This window comes from Stigmatopora argus, chromosome 11, assembly GCF_051989625.1.
Source record: "Stigmatopora argus isolate UIUO_Sarg chromosome 11, RoL_Sarg_1.0, whole genome shotgun sequence".
Taxonomy (NCBI): Eukaryota; Metazoa; Chordata; class Actinopteri; order Syngnathiformes; family Syngnathidae; genus Stigmatopora; species Stigmatopora argus.
Genome location: NC_135397.1, coordinates 17,168,250 through 17,187,761, shown reverse-complemented (window position 1 = coordinate 17,187,761; position 19,512 = coordinate 17,168,250). Strand labels below are relative to the sequence as shown.

The window sequence follows — 19,512 nt, the reverse complement described above, 5'->3', positions numbered from 1 at the left end:
GACAACCAGTGCAACTTCTTCTCTCTCTCTCTCTCTCTCTCTCTCTCTTCTCTCTCCCTCTCTCCCTCTACCCCCCCCTCCCACTCCCCCTGTATATCTGAATACATGGAAAGAAATAAAGGAGGGAGGCCCAGAATGTGAATTTTAGCCAACTACATGGAGTAGAAAAGTGGAGAGATTAAGCAAAGGACCACCCAAACACACTGAAAGAAAAATAAAAAAAACAATTTATATTTTGTTGACAATTTGTTCTGACTAAAGTGAATTGTGACGAGCATGTATTGTTTAAATTACGAACAAAAGGGAGATTCCTGAGTGCTGATTGGTTGCAATAAAGGATGTTTAAGCACAGTTTTACAGCATTACAATCGGACTAATATTATGACATAAGTTTGTGAATGTTTATTTGTTTCATATTATAGGGAAGGCTTTCGGTTCTCGTCACAGGAAGCAGCATCGAGCTTTGGAGATGACAGACTTCTTATTGAGAAGTACATAAATAACCCGAGGCACATAGAAATTCAGGTGTGGTAAATCTACATAAAAGTTTGAGGCACTATAACAGGGGTCGGGAACCTGTGGCTTGTGAGCCAGGCATTTATATTGGGTCCTCATGGCTCTCCGCAAACCTGTACGCTAAAATGTGTAACCCGCTGGCGAGAGAGCTGAGTCCTGAACACACCAACAAGAGCCTCGCATTGGCCCATTGCTGTGTTCGTGACACTACCTCAAAGTCCGCTATATCGATCAATGGGAGCCTTGCATTAGCACATCAAATTGGATCGGATTGGATTGGATAACTTTATTCATCCCGTATTCGGGAAATTTCATTGTGACAGTAGCAGAGGGTGATTAGGCAGAACAACAAAGCAAAAGCACAAAGTACAAAGTAATTGGGATCATTAAGAATCACCAAATCAAATCATTAAGACAGAAAAGCAGCAAAAACACAAAACGAGCAAGAGTGGACGGAGCTACCGCCGCCGGCTGCCACTTGAACGGCGCCATCTTGGTTGCGGTAGCTAAATTGGATACAGACTCAAAAATACGTTGTAAAGTCGGACAAAAACTGGAACCACACACAGGAAGTCTTCCACAAGATTGGCACCGACACTAACTCCACTGCCGCTACATTGACCAATGGGAGCGTCGCGCAGGCACATCTGTGTTTTCGCGACACTTTTTAAAAATGTATTATTATTTTTTCCAAGATGGCGCCGTCACGCGAAAGCCAGTGGCTTTAGCTCTGTTAACTCTTATTTGTTTTTCGTGTTTTACAGCCCTTCTATCTTTTTTTCAAATTACATTTTAATATTTCTTAATACATTCCTTTTTACTTTACTTTGTACTTTATACTTTTTACTTTAATGTTTTTACAACTTTCTTTGTTCTGTTAGCCTGGCTTCTTTCTGCTACTTCTTTTTTTGGAACCATTCAGCCATGCCTACGCTGTCACACACACGGGACTAGCTGTTACAATACGCAGCAGAAGGAGCAACACCTCGGTGCCGCCGGAGATTCGGAGTTGGACAAAAGTGCCGGGAGAAGAGGCAACGCTTCTGACCAACCATTCCATCATGGGATGAGATGGAAGAGCTGTTGCCGTTTACCAGCAACGGAGTCGAGGGGCTCTACTCTGCTACTGTTGTCTTCAGCTCCAGACTACTGAGGAACTGTGCGGATAAGCTTGGAAGAGTGACTCTGCATATTCTCTACCTCGGTCACAGTCTGCAGAAGTTCCCCATCTTGTGGAAGACTTCCTGTGTGTGGTTCCAGTTTTTGATTTGCTTTGTACTTAGTGCTTTTGCTTTGTTGTTCTGTCTAATCACCCTCTTGCTACTGCCACAATGACATTTCCCGAATAGGGGATGAATAAAGTTATCCAATCCAATCCAATGGCAGCCTCGCGTCGGCACATTAGTTGCGCCGACTCTACCTCCACACTGCATTGACCAATTTGAGCCTCGTGTTGGCACATCTGTGTTTGTGACATTACCTCGAATGTGCTCCATTGACCGATGGGAGCTTCGACTTGGCCCATCTCAAATTAAATGGTGCCAACACAAAATCTAGTGCTGGTTTAGTCATAATTTTTCTTATGATTAGACTACCTTGCATGTGCCGCATCTACTCATTAATTGAAAAAAATGACAAAAAAAATGCACATTTATTTTTACTTTTCTACTTTTGATACTTCTGGGTATGGCTCTTGAGGAATTGCATTTAAAAATATGAATTGTTTATGGCTCTCCCGGCAAAAGGTTCTCCATCCCTGCCCTATACTGTCAGATAAATAAGTATTTGAACACCCTGCTATATTGCAAGTTCTCCCAATTAGAAATTGTTATAACCTGAGTAAATAATGCACACTTACTCGGCAAAAACTACAGCTAGCCCTCCCTTCTCGAGCTGTGCCTAGCCTTTTTCAGCTGCTGTAAGTGTAGTACATGACACATCCAATAGGCTTTTCTGTTCCATTCTCCTTGCGGTGGGAAAGGGCAGCTCCCAGGCCATAGGGTGAAGCGTCACAGGATAAGATGATGTCTTTATGAGTCAAAATGCACGAGCAGGTGTGATGAGTGTAACAGTTCTTTTACCTGCTGAAATGTGTTCTGTTGCGTTTTTCTCCATTGCCATGTGCATTGCATGTGTATTCCTTGTGCAACAACTGATAAAGGGGTAAAAGCACAGTAGACAGATCAGTCAAAAACTTTCCATAGTAGTTCACTAATCCCAAAAATGACCTAAACTCTGCAATATTCTTTGTTTTTGGAGCTTCCTTTATCACTGTCACTTTCTCTTCTAGTGGAGACAAGCCCTGAGCTTAAATCCGAAGGCCCAGGTAGGTGACACTTGAAGCTTGAAAAGCAGATTTGCTGCATTTCAGACGAAGCCCAGCTTCTGCCATTCTGCTTAACACCTGATCGAGGTTCTGCAGATGCTCCTCTTCACTTTTGCCTGTCACCAAGATGTCATCTAAGTAGACAGCTACATGTGGAATGTTTTGCAGAAGATTGTCCATTTTACGCTGGAAAATAGGTGGGCTGGAAGCAACGCCAAAAAATTAGCCGGTTGTATTTAGACAGTCCCTTATGTGTGTTGATTGTGACATATTTCTTAAATTCTTATTCTTACCACATATGCGCCCCTCACCATCACCTTTCAGCAATGGGGGCTTCCCAGCCAGAGAACTTGATAGGCTCGATTACGCCTAGCTGCTGCAGTCCTCTTCTTCTTTTTCACCTCAGGCGCCTGAGGATTACCCTCAGCAGTGCTAGAGCTGCCACTGGAACACGGATTAGTTCATCCAGGGAGTTGCCCAGGCCGCGATGGTAGCGTTCGGTCATTAAGGACGGACAGGGGAGCCATAGGTGTTCAGACGACTCTGTTTCCTCGTCGCACAGGCGGCAGCGATCCGAGTCGGATTTCCCCATAAAGTGGAGCCAACGGCGGAGCAGGGGGTGGTGTCCACTGCGGAAACGAATCAGGTCTGTGCGGTCTCCTTTCGAGAGGGCAAGTTCTTCCTCTGTGACTTTCGTAGTGTAGGTCTGCAAAAGGCAGGGGTGGAAGAGGGGGGAGCGATCTTTACGTTGGATGATGGCACGTCTTGTGGCTGCGTCCGGGGAGGTATGGGTTTGGTCATCTGACGAGCCAAGTTTAGCTAGGGCATCGGCCAGGTCGTTACCGCATATGTTGCAGTGGCCCGGGATCCACAGTAGCTGTAGTCGCTTAGGCGGAGGGAAAAGGGCGATGTCACCCTGAAGTCTCCGAATCGCGGGGTCTTGCGTGTGGGGGTTTCCCATAGCTTGGACCAGCGATTTGCAGTCACTGAGGATGATTGATGTCTGCCAGTCTGCTGTTTCCCTCAGCCAGGAGAGTGCCTCGGTCAGTGCCACTTTTTCAGAATGTAGGAGCTGAATTCAATTGTTCCCTGCAACAATCCATCATTCCATCCTGTCTGAAATCTGCCACCATTATCCCTGTCCCCAAAAAGCCAACCATTGACAGCATGAATGATTATAGGCCTGTTGCACTCACGCCTGTGAGCATGAAGTGCTTTGAAAAGTTGGTAGCCTGCCATATCAGGAATACAATCCCTCCCTCAATTGACCCTCACCAGTTTGCTTATAGAGCAAACAGGTCCACTGAGGATGCTATTGCCATTGCTCTTCATACAGCACTGAGCCACCTGGAACACCATGGGAACTACGTGAGGATGCTCTTCATTGACTATAGCTCAGCCTTTAACACCATAAAACCGGACATTCTGACTGACAAACTCTCCCACCTTGGACTATCCTCTTCAATCTGCTGCTGATAAAGAACTTCTTGACCAACCGACCACAGACTGTTAGACTTGGTCCCCACCTCTCTTCCTCCATTACACTGAGCACTGGCTCCCCTCAAGGCTGTGTACTGAGTCCTCTTCTGTACTCCTTGTACACATACGACTGTACACCCACCCACCAGTCTAACGCCATCATCAAATTCGCTGACGACACCACTGTGGTCGGACTCATCTCAGGAGGGGATGAGTCGGCCTACAGAGATGAGGTCAACAAATTGTCTTTGTGGTGCTCGGTGAACAATCTCACACTTAACACCACGAAAACTAAAGAAATAATCCTGGACTTTCGCAAACACAGCACAGATCTGGCCCCACTCCTCATAAATGGAGTATGTGTAGACCGGGTCCAGTCCTTTAAATTCCTGGGGGTCCACGTCACGGATAATTCAATTCAATTTATTGGCAAGAAAAAGCACAAGGCTAAGGGCCATGTAACAAAGATACTAGAAATGTGTAAACAAAAATGCGGTGTTGTCACTGGTTCACGGCCAAAACGTCATCCAGAGCCCTCTTGAACTGGGCGACCGTCGGCTTCTCGACCACACTCTGCGGAAGCCGGTTCCAAGGACCGGCGATGCGCACCGAAAAAGCAGCCTTCCGCCGATTTAACCGGAACCTGCGAGGATACAGCTTCCACGGATGACCCCTCAGACCACGATCAGGTGCGGGCGTGAAGAAGAGATCGCGGGGCATGTTGTAGATACCGTGGAGGATGTTGTAGGCCAGTATCAGGTCCCCTTGCACACGCCTAGCCTCAAGGGTCGGCAGATTGAGTCGCTGGCATCTTTCCTCGTAGGACATTAAGCTGAGGCCGCGGACCATCCTCGTTGCAAGCCTCTGGACCCGCTCCAGATGCTGGATGTCCCTGGCGAGGTACGGTGATGCGGCTTGGATCCCATACTCGAGAATGGGCCTCACCAGGGAAACATACAGCGGAAGGAAGATGTCTGCGGTGATGTTGGCAAAGGACCGGAACATCAGGAACAGCACTCCGCGAGCTTTGTTGGCTCTCATGGTCTACAAACATCACGGCAGTGGTGAAGATGGCTCAGAAACGACTCCATTTCCTCAGGGTACTTAGGAAGAACAACTTGGGCACCAAGCTTCTGATAACCTTCTATAGAACCACGGTAGAGAGCATCCTGGCGTACTGCATCACAGTGTGGTACGCTGGAAGCACGGTGGCAGATAAAAAGGCCATGCAGAAAGTGATTAACACTGCCCAGAGGATTGTCGGCTGCTCTCTGCCCTCACTGGAAGACATTGCCAGCCCTCGTTACCTCAGCAGAACCAGGAACATCATAGGGGTTTCTTACCACCCTGGTCACAATCTGTTCCAGCTGCTGCCCTCTGGCAGACGCTATAGGTCCCACAAAGCACGGACAAATAGGCTTAAGGACAGTTTTTTCCCCACATCCATCAAAATCTAAATTTGCGGTAACATAACACACATTCCCTTCTGCGGTAATATGAAAAGATGTTTGGGTGGTGATCTGCCTCCTACTAGCTGACTGAAGGTAAGTGAAAGACAGTGAGAGGTAAGCGACCTGTATCCATAACAGCAGAATGCCAAATTACAAGTCCGTAACTATCACTTATTTAGGTCTTTTGCCGAGTAAACACAGCTTATGCAGAAGCACCACCAATTTTGTCACACGCAGTTTCTGGGTGTGATGACAAGTAGGCTTTTTGTTGTTGTTGTTGATAATGACGACAGGGCCTATGTCCGATTATATTATTATTATTATTATATCTCCTATCACAGTAATATATCTGATTTCTCTTCAGTTCAAGCTGATTTTGTGTAGGATGTCACATCCAAGCAAACTAGGTCCCTCTCCTTCCACGACCAGCAGTCTCACAGTGGCCTCCTGACCTTGATATGACACCTTTACCTCTATAGCTCCTAGAAGTGGAGTGCACTCAACAGTGTACTGTCTCAGTCTAATTTTTGTCTCTTTGAGTGCTGGTGCTCGTCCTGAGCGCCACAATCCGTGGTAGGTGGCAAGACTTGTTATTGAAGCTGAGGCTCCTGTGTCCACCTCCATTTGTAGCTCTTTGTCATTCACCTGTAGTGCTGCATAGATGGCCTCCTTGAGGTTGAACATGGTATATGCACTCTTCTCCTCAGGTGCCTCACTGCAGGTGGTGTGTGTCCCCTTTGGGTTTAATTTTCCACTCCTTTTTATGTTTGTCTTTCCCTGCCTCTGCACTTCTTAGCTATGTGCCCTCTTTTCTTGCAGTTATGGCATATAGTGTCAATAAAACAAGTCATTGGCAAAATGTGATCCCCACACCGGTAACACTCAACTGACTTTTGTGTCATCTTTTCCTTGGACAAATGATGCACGGCAGATAGCTGCCCACTGCCGTTAGCTTTCTGAATGTCCTTTGTGTTGCTAGCTGCCATTTCCGTAGCCTGAGCGCTATCCAGCGCCTTCCTGAAAGTAAGCGTCGTTTCTCCTAATAAACGGCGCTGCATGGTGTCGTCATTTATGCCACAGACCAACCTGTCACGCAGCATGTCATCAAGCACACTCCCAAACTCACAATGTTCGGACAATTTCCTTAGCTCAGCTACAAACGCAGCCACAGAAACTACCAGCTTCCGTGAATAACTGTGGAATTTGAAGCGTTGAACAATCACCGATGGTTTCGGGCAGTGATGATTTTGCACCAATGTTACCAGTTCTTTGAAACTGAGATCTCCGGGCTTCCGAGGTGTTGCTAAATTACGCATCAGCTTGTACGTCTTTGCTCCACACACAGAAGAATCGATCTCTTCTTCACCTCGTCATCTATGTCATTTGCCAGGAAAAAGTGCTCCAGCCTTTCGACATATCCGATCCAGTCGACGTCGCTATCGGCAAATTCAGTGAGTGAGCCGACTGTAGCCATGTCTAACTACACGAACACTTCTTCTTCGACCCTAACTCTACGGTGAAGAAAAACTGTTTATCCTTGTCGGCAAAAAGGTGTTATAACCTGAGTAAATATTGCACGCTTACCCGGTTAACAGTTTCAGAACATTTTAGTAAATAAAACATTTAGTAATTTACAATATGTGGTGGGAATCTACCAGTGTGTCTCATAACAGTGACGTGGAGAAACTGGCGAACACTTAAGGTTCCGGGTACATGCTTTCTGAGACACAATCACAGTCTATAAAAGAAATCATGAAAGGGGTCTGAAATTTTCATTGTAGTTGCATGTCCATTATGAGACAGATGATCTAATTAGAAAAAATCATAAATCATAATGTATTTTTTTTAAATGATGTATTTGTTTAATACAGCTGCAATTAAGTATTCGAACACCTAACAAAACCAATATTTGGTACTCTCGCCTTAGTTTGCAATTTCAGAGGTAAAACATTTCCCATAGTTTTTCACCACGATTTGACACACTGCATGAGGGATTTTGGCCCACTCCTCCACACAGATCTTTTCCTGATCAGTCAGGTTTCTGGGCTGTTGCTGAGAAACACTAATTTTGAGCTCCCTGCAAAGATTTTCTATTGGGTATAGGTCTGGAGACTAGCTAGGCCACGCCAAAACCTCAATATGCTTCTTATGCAGCCACTCCTTGTTTTTCCTGGCTATGAGCTTCGGGCCATTGTCATGTTGGAAGACCCACCCACGACCCATCTTCAATGCTCTGACTGAAGGAAGGAGGTTGTTATCTTAAATCTCATAATACACGGGCCTGCTCATCCTCTCCTTAATACAGTGCATTTATCCTGTCCCATGTGCAGAAAAACACCCCCAAGGCTTCACATTAGAGATGGTGCTCTCGAGATGGTACTTATCATATTTTTCCTCCGAACACGGTTAGTGATTATGGCCAAAAAGTTCAATTTTGGCATCATCTAATTCCACACCTGGGCCTTCAGTAGTGCTACCAATCCAACCCTCAATACCTATTTTCTGGCTATAAAACATTTACTGCAGCTACAGCTTCAACACATAAAAAAGCAAAAATAATCTATAACAATTATTTTAAAGCGTGATTTATGGATGGGTGTGTATGTGTATGTTAAGATTCTCTCGCTACGTTTGTCCAAACCGTGCAATGTAGAGAGTTGATTTTTTTTATGGTGGCCAGAAACGGTTGTCGGATCCTAATAGGCAAGTGATTGAATTTCTTCACCTTCTTTAAGTGGGTAAACTCAATATTTCATTTGTTAAACCTGAAAGCGGAGTTGATGTATGAATTGTTATTTTTACATGATGTCCCCTAAATGTTCAGCGTGGCTGATTGGTCGTAACGTCAGACGCCTTTCCACGTCATTTTTGGAGGAATATCCGCCAGCAAGTTTCTCAGTGCTCCCGAAACACTTTTTCCCCTGTCGTTACGGGAAGACTCGGCAAGACACGGTGCTTGCTGCTGGCTGCGCTGACCCAATTTAGTTTTAAAGTATGACGCCTTTTCATGTCATTTACAAACATCATTTTCGGAAGAATTTCGATCAGCGAGTTTCTAGGGGCTCCCTGGAACACTTTTTTTTCTGTTGTGGCGGGAGTTATAAAACATCCACCCATCCATAAATCACGCTTTATCTATTCTATAATTCTTATAAAGCGTGATCTATGAATGGATGTGTTTGTGTGTGTGTGTGCACCTGGTAACCACACTGGAGTGCTTCTTAGTAATTTCCGCTTGATGTTAGTTGCATGAACTACGCAATAGCACCGCAATTGAGTTTTTATTTTCGTCATATTTTCTCTTTGGTTTACAATGTTTTACCAAAAATAACACCAAAAATTGCTTAAATAGGTAAAAATCGTCAGCCTTTCTTTTGAAATTGACCCTCAGTTTTCCTTACTTTTTCCTAAAAGGCATAATTCTGCTTCTGTATAAATAATACATTCCTTTTTGCATACTTAACATACGGTTTCACCGTCACTTTTCACCATCTCATCTCATTTTCTGAACCGCTATTATCCTTATTAGGGTCGCGGGGGGTGCTGGAGAGCCTATCCCAGCTGAATCCGGGCCAGTGGCTGGGGACACCCTGAATAGGTGGCCAGCCGGATCGCAGGGCACAAGGAGAGGGACAACCATGCACACTCACACCCATACCTAGGGGCAATTTAGAGTGTCCAATCAGCCTACCATGCATGCTTTTTGGAATGTGGGAGGAAACCGGAGTACCCGCAGGAAACCCACGCTGGCCCGGGGAGAACATGCAAACTCCACACAGATGTACATGACCTGGAGTTGAACCCAGGACCCCAGAGCTGTGAGGCCGACGCGCTAACCACTCGCGTCACCGGTCCGCCTACTTTTCACCAATTATGCCAAAAAAGAGGAGTTCTCATTTTGTATCGAGTTGGGAAAGGCGTAAACAATTGGAGCGCACCAAGATGGCAGCACGATCTTCTGCATTCCAAAGTGGTGGCAAGGCTTCGACCTCGACGGTCATGTATAATCCTTATAAAGCGTGATTTATGGATGTGTGTGTGTATGTCTGTTAAGATTCTCTCGCTATGTTTGTCAAACAGCGCAACGTAGAGAGTTGAATTTTTTTGTGGTGGCCAGAAAGGACTGTCGGATCCTAATAGACAAGTGATTGCATTTCTTCACCTTCTCTAAGTGTGTAAACTCGATCATTTATTTGTTAAACACACATTTTTCAAGAGATTTTTTTATTAGCGCAACAATTGTCTTTTGGTTCTAAACAAGCAGGTGAGACCGGCGAAGCCGGAACCCCCTGCTTTTAATTGCTAAGTGGGAGAACTTGCAATATAGCACATTGTTCAAATTCTTAGTTAACTGACTGAATATGTTTTGTATCTACGTACAAATACTTTGTATTAGACCACTCTCTAAACATCACACCAGCATTGATTGTAGTATATTGAAGTAGTTTTTTTTGTATTGGTTATATTTGGTGTGACCACCATTTGTCACATGCAGTGCGACACCTGATCAAATTGTCAATTCTGGCCCATGGAAAGACGGACAAGCAGAACCTCTCATTTCTTTTGCATAACAATGCTACCTATTTCATAGTGGACTTTTATTGTAGCCAGTCTAATGCAACATTTGTTCGTGAAAATTTGTAACTGTATTACACTACTTTATTATCCCTATACTATATCATCCTTTATTATTTTCAATAGTCTTATACATTTATATTTTCTTACCATTCACAACTAAAACCTTGTTCTATTTCAGAAACTGGTAGCATAATCATTTGCACTTTTTTACAGAAGGAAATATGACTTGGTTCACTTGCAATTTTCGACTCTAAGTGTTATTTACGACAATTACGACAACATATGAAGGTCCACCTGTTAAATATTAATGCTGTCAAATCAGCATCTTGATTATGGTGCACCTGTGAGGTGGAATGGATCTTCTCATCAGAGAAGTGCTATGTGATTTAGACAGATTTGTGAACAATACTTGGGAGAAATGTTTTTGTATATGTGGAAATGTTCAAGATCATAGAGTTTATCTTATAATTGGGAGTCAAAGCAAAACTGTTTCATTCATATTTTTGTTCAGATACATTGTGGCGTGATTACTTTCTTTTTGACTGCTCATTGCTGTTTTCATTCTTTTTGTCAAACATTTTCAGGTATCTCGTTAACAAAGAAATGTTCCCAGATAAATTTAGGAATTGTGGACTTCTCAGTAAATTTAAGTAAAAAAACTTTTACGAAAGAAAAAGAAATAGTTATTTATTTAAACATTAATTTTGTAACATACTTACACCTGTGTAATTTCAGTGCAATGTTTGAATCCCATTTACCATAACACATTGTTCTTAAATGAGGTGTGCTTCCTCTCTCAGGTGCTGGCTGATAAGCATGGTAATGTTCTATGGTTGAATGAAAGAGAGTGCTCTATCCAAAGAAGGAACCAGAAAGTGGTGGAAGAAGCTCCCAGGTTTGTAAGAAACTAATTACCGTATTTTCACGCCTCTAAGGCGCGCATAAAAGTCAAAAATTTTATCCAAAATAGACAGGGCGCCTTATAATGCAGAGCGCCCTTTGTGAGCGCCGCCAAGCGGCGCCGAGGGGGAGCGCTCGCGGGGGCGCCGAGCGGCGCCTGGTTACGTGACGTATATGTCAAGCGACCAGATGGATTTTTTCACGGCTCGCCGTCTGTTTTGATTTGCGACTCCATGCGTGCTCATCTCACAGCAACGGTTAAAAACCAGATCATGAAAATGAACTCAGAGCTTGCCGTCATTCTGGGAGGCTTGACCAAAGAATTACAGCCGCTGGACATCGGCATCAACCGGGCTTTCAAATCAAAGTTACGAGCGGCGTGGGAGCAGTGGATGATCGCTGGCGAACACAGCTTCACGAAAAGTGGCAGGCAGCGCCGGGCTTCTTATGCTACGATTTGTCAATGGATCGTTGCCGCCTGGGCGAACGTGTCTGCTTGCACAGTTGTTCGAGCTTTTGCCAAAGCCGGCATAATTTCTAAGGAGCCACATGGAAATGACGGTGACTCTGAGAACAAAGAGATCAGTATGATGGCGACCACACTAATTTGGTGCTGGCCGTCATTTCGGATGTATTTACAAAAGAAATCCTGCCGCTAAATGTTGGCGTCAACAGAGCATTCAAAGCTAGACTGAACTATGTATATATATTATATATAATAACTCGGAGCTTGCCGTCATTCCCGGAGGCTTAAGAACTACAACCGCGGGACCCAGTGTTTTGGAGGACTCATTTGGGCAATTGTTTAATTCGGACACAGAAGATGAGGAGTTTGAGGGATTTGAAGGTGATGACGTGAGTAAATTGTAAAATGTCCAAATAAAGCACTGCCGAACTCAGTTTTGCTTCCGTTGCCTTTTTAAACCGTGTTTTAGCGTGTGGGTGTTGCGCGCAAGAACTATATTTCCCAGCAGTCACTGCGCACCGCTATTGCCTTTCGATGTTCATCCATATATACAGACGCTCCCCTACTTACGAACGCAATTGGTTCCGAGCGATTGTTCATAAGTTGAATTTGTTTGTAAGTTGATTCAGTGCTATATTTTGTATTATAATTTATGTTTAAGGCCGATATAAGTATATTGAAGGTTTATACAAGTGCATTTGTATGTTTAAGGCTTGTATAAGTAACACGCATTGGTTTGTACTGAAAAAAAACATTTAATAAAATGGAGAGAATATGTACAGTACTGTAGAGAGAGAGATTTATGTATTAGAAACTGGCCAAAAGAAGCAACCTAATGACGATTGCAGTTTTCTTCTTTTTTTCATCATAAATGATGCGGTAGCACTGTATGGCATCATTCAATTGATTTGCAAACTTTGTGCAACGTTCAATATTTGGGTCCTGCTGCTCGATCTTTCTGTTTATAAATGGTACTGAATGTGCAACGCTCACCACTCTCACGCGCATCAAGCTTCGTTATTATTGCCACTCGTTTCAAATGAAATGGCTTGCCTCTTCCTTGCAACTCCCTCAATAGAAGCCTCTAGCTTTTTACCAACCATATTCAATATTGGATGCATGAGATATTTAATGATACAAATGAAAAAGGTTCTTTGCACACTGGAGATACATTCACGCACTTCCGCATTGCAACGAAGAAGAAGGTAGATGCTGGGTGAGCTGAGCTCTCACGCGCCAGGCGTCGGTATTAGCGGCGGAAAGAAGTACTACTCCGAAAAAGGGGCGAAATAAAAAATTGGACTTGCGAACATTTTTGGACTTAAACGCAATTTGCAGACATGTTCGTATGTACCGTTGTTCGTAAGTTGAATGTTCGTAAGTAGGGGAGCGTCTGTAATATATATGCGTCTAATGAAATGGTCCGTGCTTTGTGTGTCTAAAATACAGAAATAGCACTTGTTACTGACACTGCGGCGTAAAATACGATGCGCCAAATAGGCGTGAAAATACGGTAATCATAAAAATATTTGTCTTCACATAGATAATTTCCTTGGTAATTTTAAAGATGTCTTTTCAGTTTTAAGAACATTATTGAAATAACTTTTTTGTTTTGTTTTACTTATTCCCTTCAAGATACCTGAAAATGTTGGAATAGCACATTCGTGACGTAAATTGTGTTTTACCGATATTCAGGGACTGTTCTTTGTTGGGGTGTTTGCGTGTGTGTGTGCATGTGCGTATGTGTTAAGGATTCGTCTTGTTATGTTTTTCCCCTGTGTGACCTGTCCATGTGATTACCGCTTGAGTTCACCTGTCGTTTCCCCGCCCCTGGTGAATCTCCTGGTTGCTGCCTCTTGTGTTACCCATGTGTTTCTGATTGTCTCGTCAAGCCACGTCTGTCTAGTTAACCCCTGTGTATTTGTCAGTCCTTGTCGGGTCGTCTGCGTTGCTATGCCCATGTCCCCTGATCCTCGTTTCCCCACGTCCTCGCCGTCAGGTTTGATTTTCTTGTTTAATTCCAAAGTCCTTCTTATTTTCTGAATATCCTGCCTTAGTTATTAAAGTTGTTAGCGCACTCCACTCCCTGCACTTGTTTGTTTCCCTGCATTTCGGTCCTGCTATGCACTATGCAACCACAGCCCTGCAAGTTCAGTGTGTGTGCACGTCCGTAAGCACCAGTAACACTGTTTTGGTTCTGACAGAAAATTGTTATGATCCGCGGAGGCAGAACTACTTTTTGATCTCAAAGCAACAACTTGAAACAGAGAGGCGTTTTACAACATTTATACGAATCAAAGTGCACTCAGAATATGAAAAATGTGTGTGTGACAAAAGGTCAACGGAGATCTAATAGAAACCCTGGCATAACTGATGCAACGAGCAAGGTGCTATAAAAACAATGGATAAAACTACAACAAAAAACACTCAATACTCACATAAGGCAGGGGATATTAAATACTGTATAACAATCAGTAAATCAGAAACAAGATGGAAGCGCCATCGAGCAAAGAATATCAAGAACCAAGGGCACGTGTTGACAAAATGGCAATGGTGACTAGCAAGGCAATATACTCACTGACAGACCACAATATGTGAGACTCCAGGCCCCACAAGGCACAGTGCTCTCTCCACTCCTCTTCTCCCTCTACACATCGGACTTTAAACATAATACAGACACCTGCCACCTCCAGAAGTTCTCTGACGACACCGCTATTGTTGGACGAGTGACGGACGGGAACGACCTGGAGTACAGGGGAGTCATCACAGCCTTTGTTGACTGGTGTAGGCAAAACCACCTCTACATCAACACCAGTAAGACAAAGGAAATGGTCATCGATTTTCGGAGGAATCCTCAACAGACCACTCAGGTGAACATCCAGGGTACAGACATTGAAATCGTGGAGAATTTTAAGTACCTGGGTGTTCACCTCAACAACAAACTAGACTGGTCCACAAACACAGATGCCCTGTACAAAAGGGGCCAGAGCCGCCTCTACCTACTGAGGAGTCTACGGTCCTTTGGAGTGTGCAGGACACTGCTGAGAACTTTCTACGACACTGTGGTGGCATCTACAGTGTTTTATGCAGTGCTTTGTTGGGGATGCGGGAGCACGGAGAGGGACAGGAACAGGCTGAATAAGCTGGTCAGGAGGGCCAGCTCTGTTCTGGGCTGTCCTTTGGACTCTGTGGAGGAAGTGGGAGAGCGGAGGATGCTGACCAGGATGATGTCCATCATGGACAGCACCTCCCACCCCCTGCATGAGTCTGTGGAGTCCCTCCGAAGCTCCTTTAGCAATAGACTGCGGCACCCTCATTGCAGGAAGGAGCGCTTCCGCAAATCCTTCCTCCCATCAGCTGTCAGGCTCTTTAACAAAAAAAATGGCTGTGTTAAGACCTACCGTATGCATGCATCTACATTTATGTGTATGTATGTATATATGTGCTAAGCAACATGCTTATTTAATTATATATTTATTCATGTATTTATTTCTTGACCTACTTATTACCTATCTATTCATGTCTAAAATGCCTTTGCTATTCCTGCATCCTCACCCTCTTGCCACTGGAACAACGAAATTTCCCGAATACGGGATGAATAAAGTTATCCAATCCAATCCAATCCAATATCTCGGCAGGTGGCCTGAGTTTAAATGCTGTCCTGACCAGGGAGTTCCGCCCACCACCACACACCTGCAGGACATTACAGTACACCCTACTCGACGGCCGCCCCATGGCAACCCACCTGGCTAGCTGGGACATCACGTGTAAGTCGTGGTTTACGTCAGGATCCAGGAGTAGGGAACCCATTGGCATTCTTTGGGACCGTAGCCCTTCCAGTCAACTAGATACTGAACACCCCGGCCCCTCCTCGAGTCTAAAAGGGACTTCTCGGTATAAAATGGGTTACCATTTATCAGGGGCAGTGGAGGCACCTCTGGAGGGCACAACATACCAAATCTGACCGGTTTTAGCAAGCAGACGTGGCACATCGGATGCCTCCTGAAGGATGAAGGCAGGGTGAGCCTTACAGACACTGGGCTGACCTCCCTCTTTACCTTGAATGGGTCCAATAAAACAAGGATCCACCTTCTTGGAGACCCCAGCCAAGTACAAGTCCCGAGTAAAGCCCCAAACCTACTGACCCGCCAGACTCGATGGGCCCTCCGTAGATGATGGTGCTCTGAGGGGGACTGAGGTCTTTGAAGGGAATACAGTAGGCTGGTAGCTTATGCCATATTAAAGGGTGAAATACTCGTGGCCACACTGACTAGCGTGTTGCCTGGAGACCAGCAAGACGGGTGTTGGTGGCAGACATTCCAAAGAACACAGGCAAGGTCCTGGTTGCCATGCTCAGTCTGACCATTGGTGGTGATAATTCGACGACAAACTTGGCATAGCGCCCTTGTCCTTACAGAAGGCCGTCCGTACCTGTGACGCATACTGACTACCCCGGTCAGACACTATGGAGGCGGAAAACCTGAAAGATGAGCCGGTCTGCAGGCTCTAGAGATAAAGGCAGTTTCAGGAGTGGAATGAAGTGGGCCATCTTTGAGAACTTATGGATCACAATCAGGACCGCCATTTTTTTTTGCAGAACACAGAAAGACCGTAGATGAAATCCAGGGCAATGTGTGACCATTGATGAGCTAGAACCGACAGTGGACGTAGGAGACCAAAGCGTGCACCATGGAAAGGCTTGTTGTTGGCGTACACCGGGCAAGGCAGAATGAACTTCAGAATGTCTTTATACCTCTCCGGCTACCAGAATCTTTGGGAAATCAAAAACGGAGTTTGGGAGACTCCAGGGTGTCAGGCTACTTTGGAGGTGTGTGCTCATTGTAGGACCTCTGATCGATGTTGATGTGCAACATGCAGCTTGTCCTTGGTGCACCCAACTGGAACATTGCTCTTGTATGACCTTTGCCCCTTCCTCTCCACCTCCCATTGTAGAGCCCCCACCACTCAGACCTTGGGTACAATGTTAGGGAATTGTTAAATTGAAACGGTTGAGAAAGAACGTGCAGAGTTTAGTTTCTGGACCGTACAGATGTATGTAAGGCTGTTGTGGCCAATAAACACTTCAAATGACTGGACTGGGAAAGGACCCCCTGCACTCCGGAATCGGAGGCATACCGTATGCATGCATGTACATCTATGTGTATGTATGTATATATGTGCTTATATATATGTATATGTATGTATATATGTGCTTATATATGTGTATGTATGTATATATGTGCTTATATATGTATATGTATGTATATATGTGCTTATATATGTATGTGTATGTATGTATATATATATATATATATATATATATATATATATATATGTATGTGTATGTGTATATATATCAGTGGCAGTCGGTGCATTTTCTCGTAGCGCCTTCAATGTATCAATCCAACCCTCAAAAACTATTTTATGGCTATAAAACCTCTACTGCAGCTAGAGCTGCGACACATAAAAAATAATAAATAAATCAATGCACAAAAATGGGGTAAAATCCACTTCCTAGCAGCATTTCATGATTAAATACAAATACTGGAGCTTTTCACACATTAAAACCAGGCCAGGGGGCGATTTTCCCGGGAAAAGACAGCGATGAACGTCAATGGCGTACGGGCAAACATTGCCCGAAAATGGGGTAAAATCCAGCCGAAAACAGCATTTATTGATTAAATACAAATACTGGAGCTTTTTAGACATCAGAACCGGGCCCGGAGTATCATTTCCCCAGTAAAAAGACAGCGATGAACGTCGATACGTCCATACGTGAAATGACAAAAAATGCACTAAAATTAGGTAAAATCCACTTCCTAGCAGCATTTATTGACTGAATACAAATACTGGAGCTTTTGAGACATTACAATCAGGCCAGGGGGGTGATTTCCTCGGGAAAAGACAGCGATGAACGTCAATGGCGTACGGGCAAACATTGCCCGAAAATGGGGTAAAATCCAGCCGAAAACAGCATTTATTGATTAAATACAAATACTGGAGCTTTTTAGACATCAGAACCGGGCCCGGAGTATCATTTCCCCGGTAAAAAGACAGCGATGAACGTCGATACGTCCATACGTGAAATGACAAAAAATGCACTAAAATTAGGTAAAATCCACTTCCTAGCAGCATTTATTGACTGAATACAAATACTGGAGCTTTTGAGACATTACAACCAGGCCAGGGGGGTGATTTCCTCAGGAAAAGACAGCGATGGACGTCAATGGCGAAACGGCAAAAATTAAACTGGGGTAAAATCCACATCCTAGCAGGATTTAGTGATTAAATACAAACACTGGAGCTTTTCAGATATCAGAACCGGGCCCACAATTGAAATATTATTTAGGAAAATAGCCATATTATACTCACCAAAAATTATTTTTAACTGTACACAATATCCATCCTCCTTTTTTTCTTCCTCCTTCCCTATCGCCATCGAAGCTAATGATGAAAGTCGAGCCTGTCCTGTCATATTTCCGGCATAGTCCGTTTTGAAAATGGCTTTAAATCAACACGACAATATACTATTTGCTTGTGCAGCTAAGTTAGCGCACTGAAAGTGCCGCACACACTATTTTCCCGGCTGTAACAGGCTTGCTAGCTTCGGAGTTGACCGCCCTTTCTTAATGATGTCCATTTTTTTCTGGAAAAGTCCGTCTGGAAAATAGCTTTGTGAGCAAGCAGAATCCATTTGTTTTTGCTTCTGTCGGCCATTGTGGGTGGAGTTTGCGATCTATGGCTTTGGCCCGCCTACTAGCCATTCATAGTTGGTGAAAGCAATGACATATCCCAGCCAGCAAAATGCTAATGCGTATGAAAAAGCATTGTGGGGTTGCCAACTCGAAATCTGATTGGTTAAAAGCAACAGTCTAGTTTAATGCAGCAGAGCCCGCAGAACTGATTGTGAAGGCTTTGAGGCAGACCTGATTTGGCAACAAATAATGGCTGAAATGTGATTGGTTAAATGCTTCAATATGAAAACACACATCTGGAAGCAGTGCAAGCAGGGGGAAAAGCAATGAAAGGAAGCTAACAGACCATTTGGAATAATAAGTATTGATGGAAAAATATAATATGATTCAGATATTTCTTAGGCCAGCAGAGAAGGCCCTGATGGCCCGCCACTGATATATATATGTATGTATGTATGTATGTATGTATGTATGTATGTATGTATGTATGTATGTATGTATGTATGTATGTATGTATGTATGTATGTATGTATGTATGTATGTATGTATGTATGTATGTATGTATGTATGTATGTATGTATGTATGTATGTATGTATGTATGTATGTATGTATGTATGTATGTATGTATGTATGTATGTATGTATGTATGTATGTATGTATGTATGTATGTATGTATGTATGTATGTATGTATGTATGTATGTATGTATGTATGTATGTATGTATGTATGTATGTATGTATGTATGTATGTATGTATGTATGTATGTATGTATGTATGTATGTATGTATGTATGTATGTATGTATGTATGTATGTATGTATGTATGTATGTATGTATGTATGTATGTATGTATGTATGTATGTATGTATGTATGTATGTATGTATGTATGTATGTATGTATGTATGTATGTATGTATGTATGTATGTATGTATGTATGTATGTATGTATGTATGTATGTATGTATGTATGTATGTATGTATGTATGTATGTATGTATGTATGTATGTATGTATGTATGTATGTATGTATGTATGTATGTATGTATGTATGTATGTATGTATGTATGTATGTATGTATGTATGTATGTATGTATGTATGTAT

The 19,512-nt window shown here is 43.6% G+C and overlaps 1 protein-coding gene across 3 annotated transcripts in view; it reads left to right on the top strand.

Moving 5' to 3' along the window:
- The window catches only part of pcca (propionyl-CoA carboxylase subunit alpha), a 139,935-nt gene that overhangs the window by 79,275 nt on the left and 41,148 nt on the right, over positions 1 to 19,512 (top strand). For all 3 annotated transcript variants that reach the window (XM_077613364.1, XM_077613363.1, XM_077613365.1), the window contains 2 exons: positions 423 to 525; positions 11,151 to 11,245. In XM_077613364.1, coding sequence (XP_077469490.1) covers positions 423 to 525; positions 11,151 to 11,245 — 198 coding nt within the window. The remainder of the gene's footprint in view (positions 1 to 422; positions 526 to 11,150; positions 11,246 to 19,512) is intronic.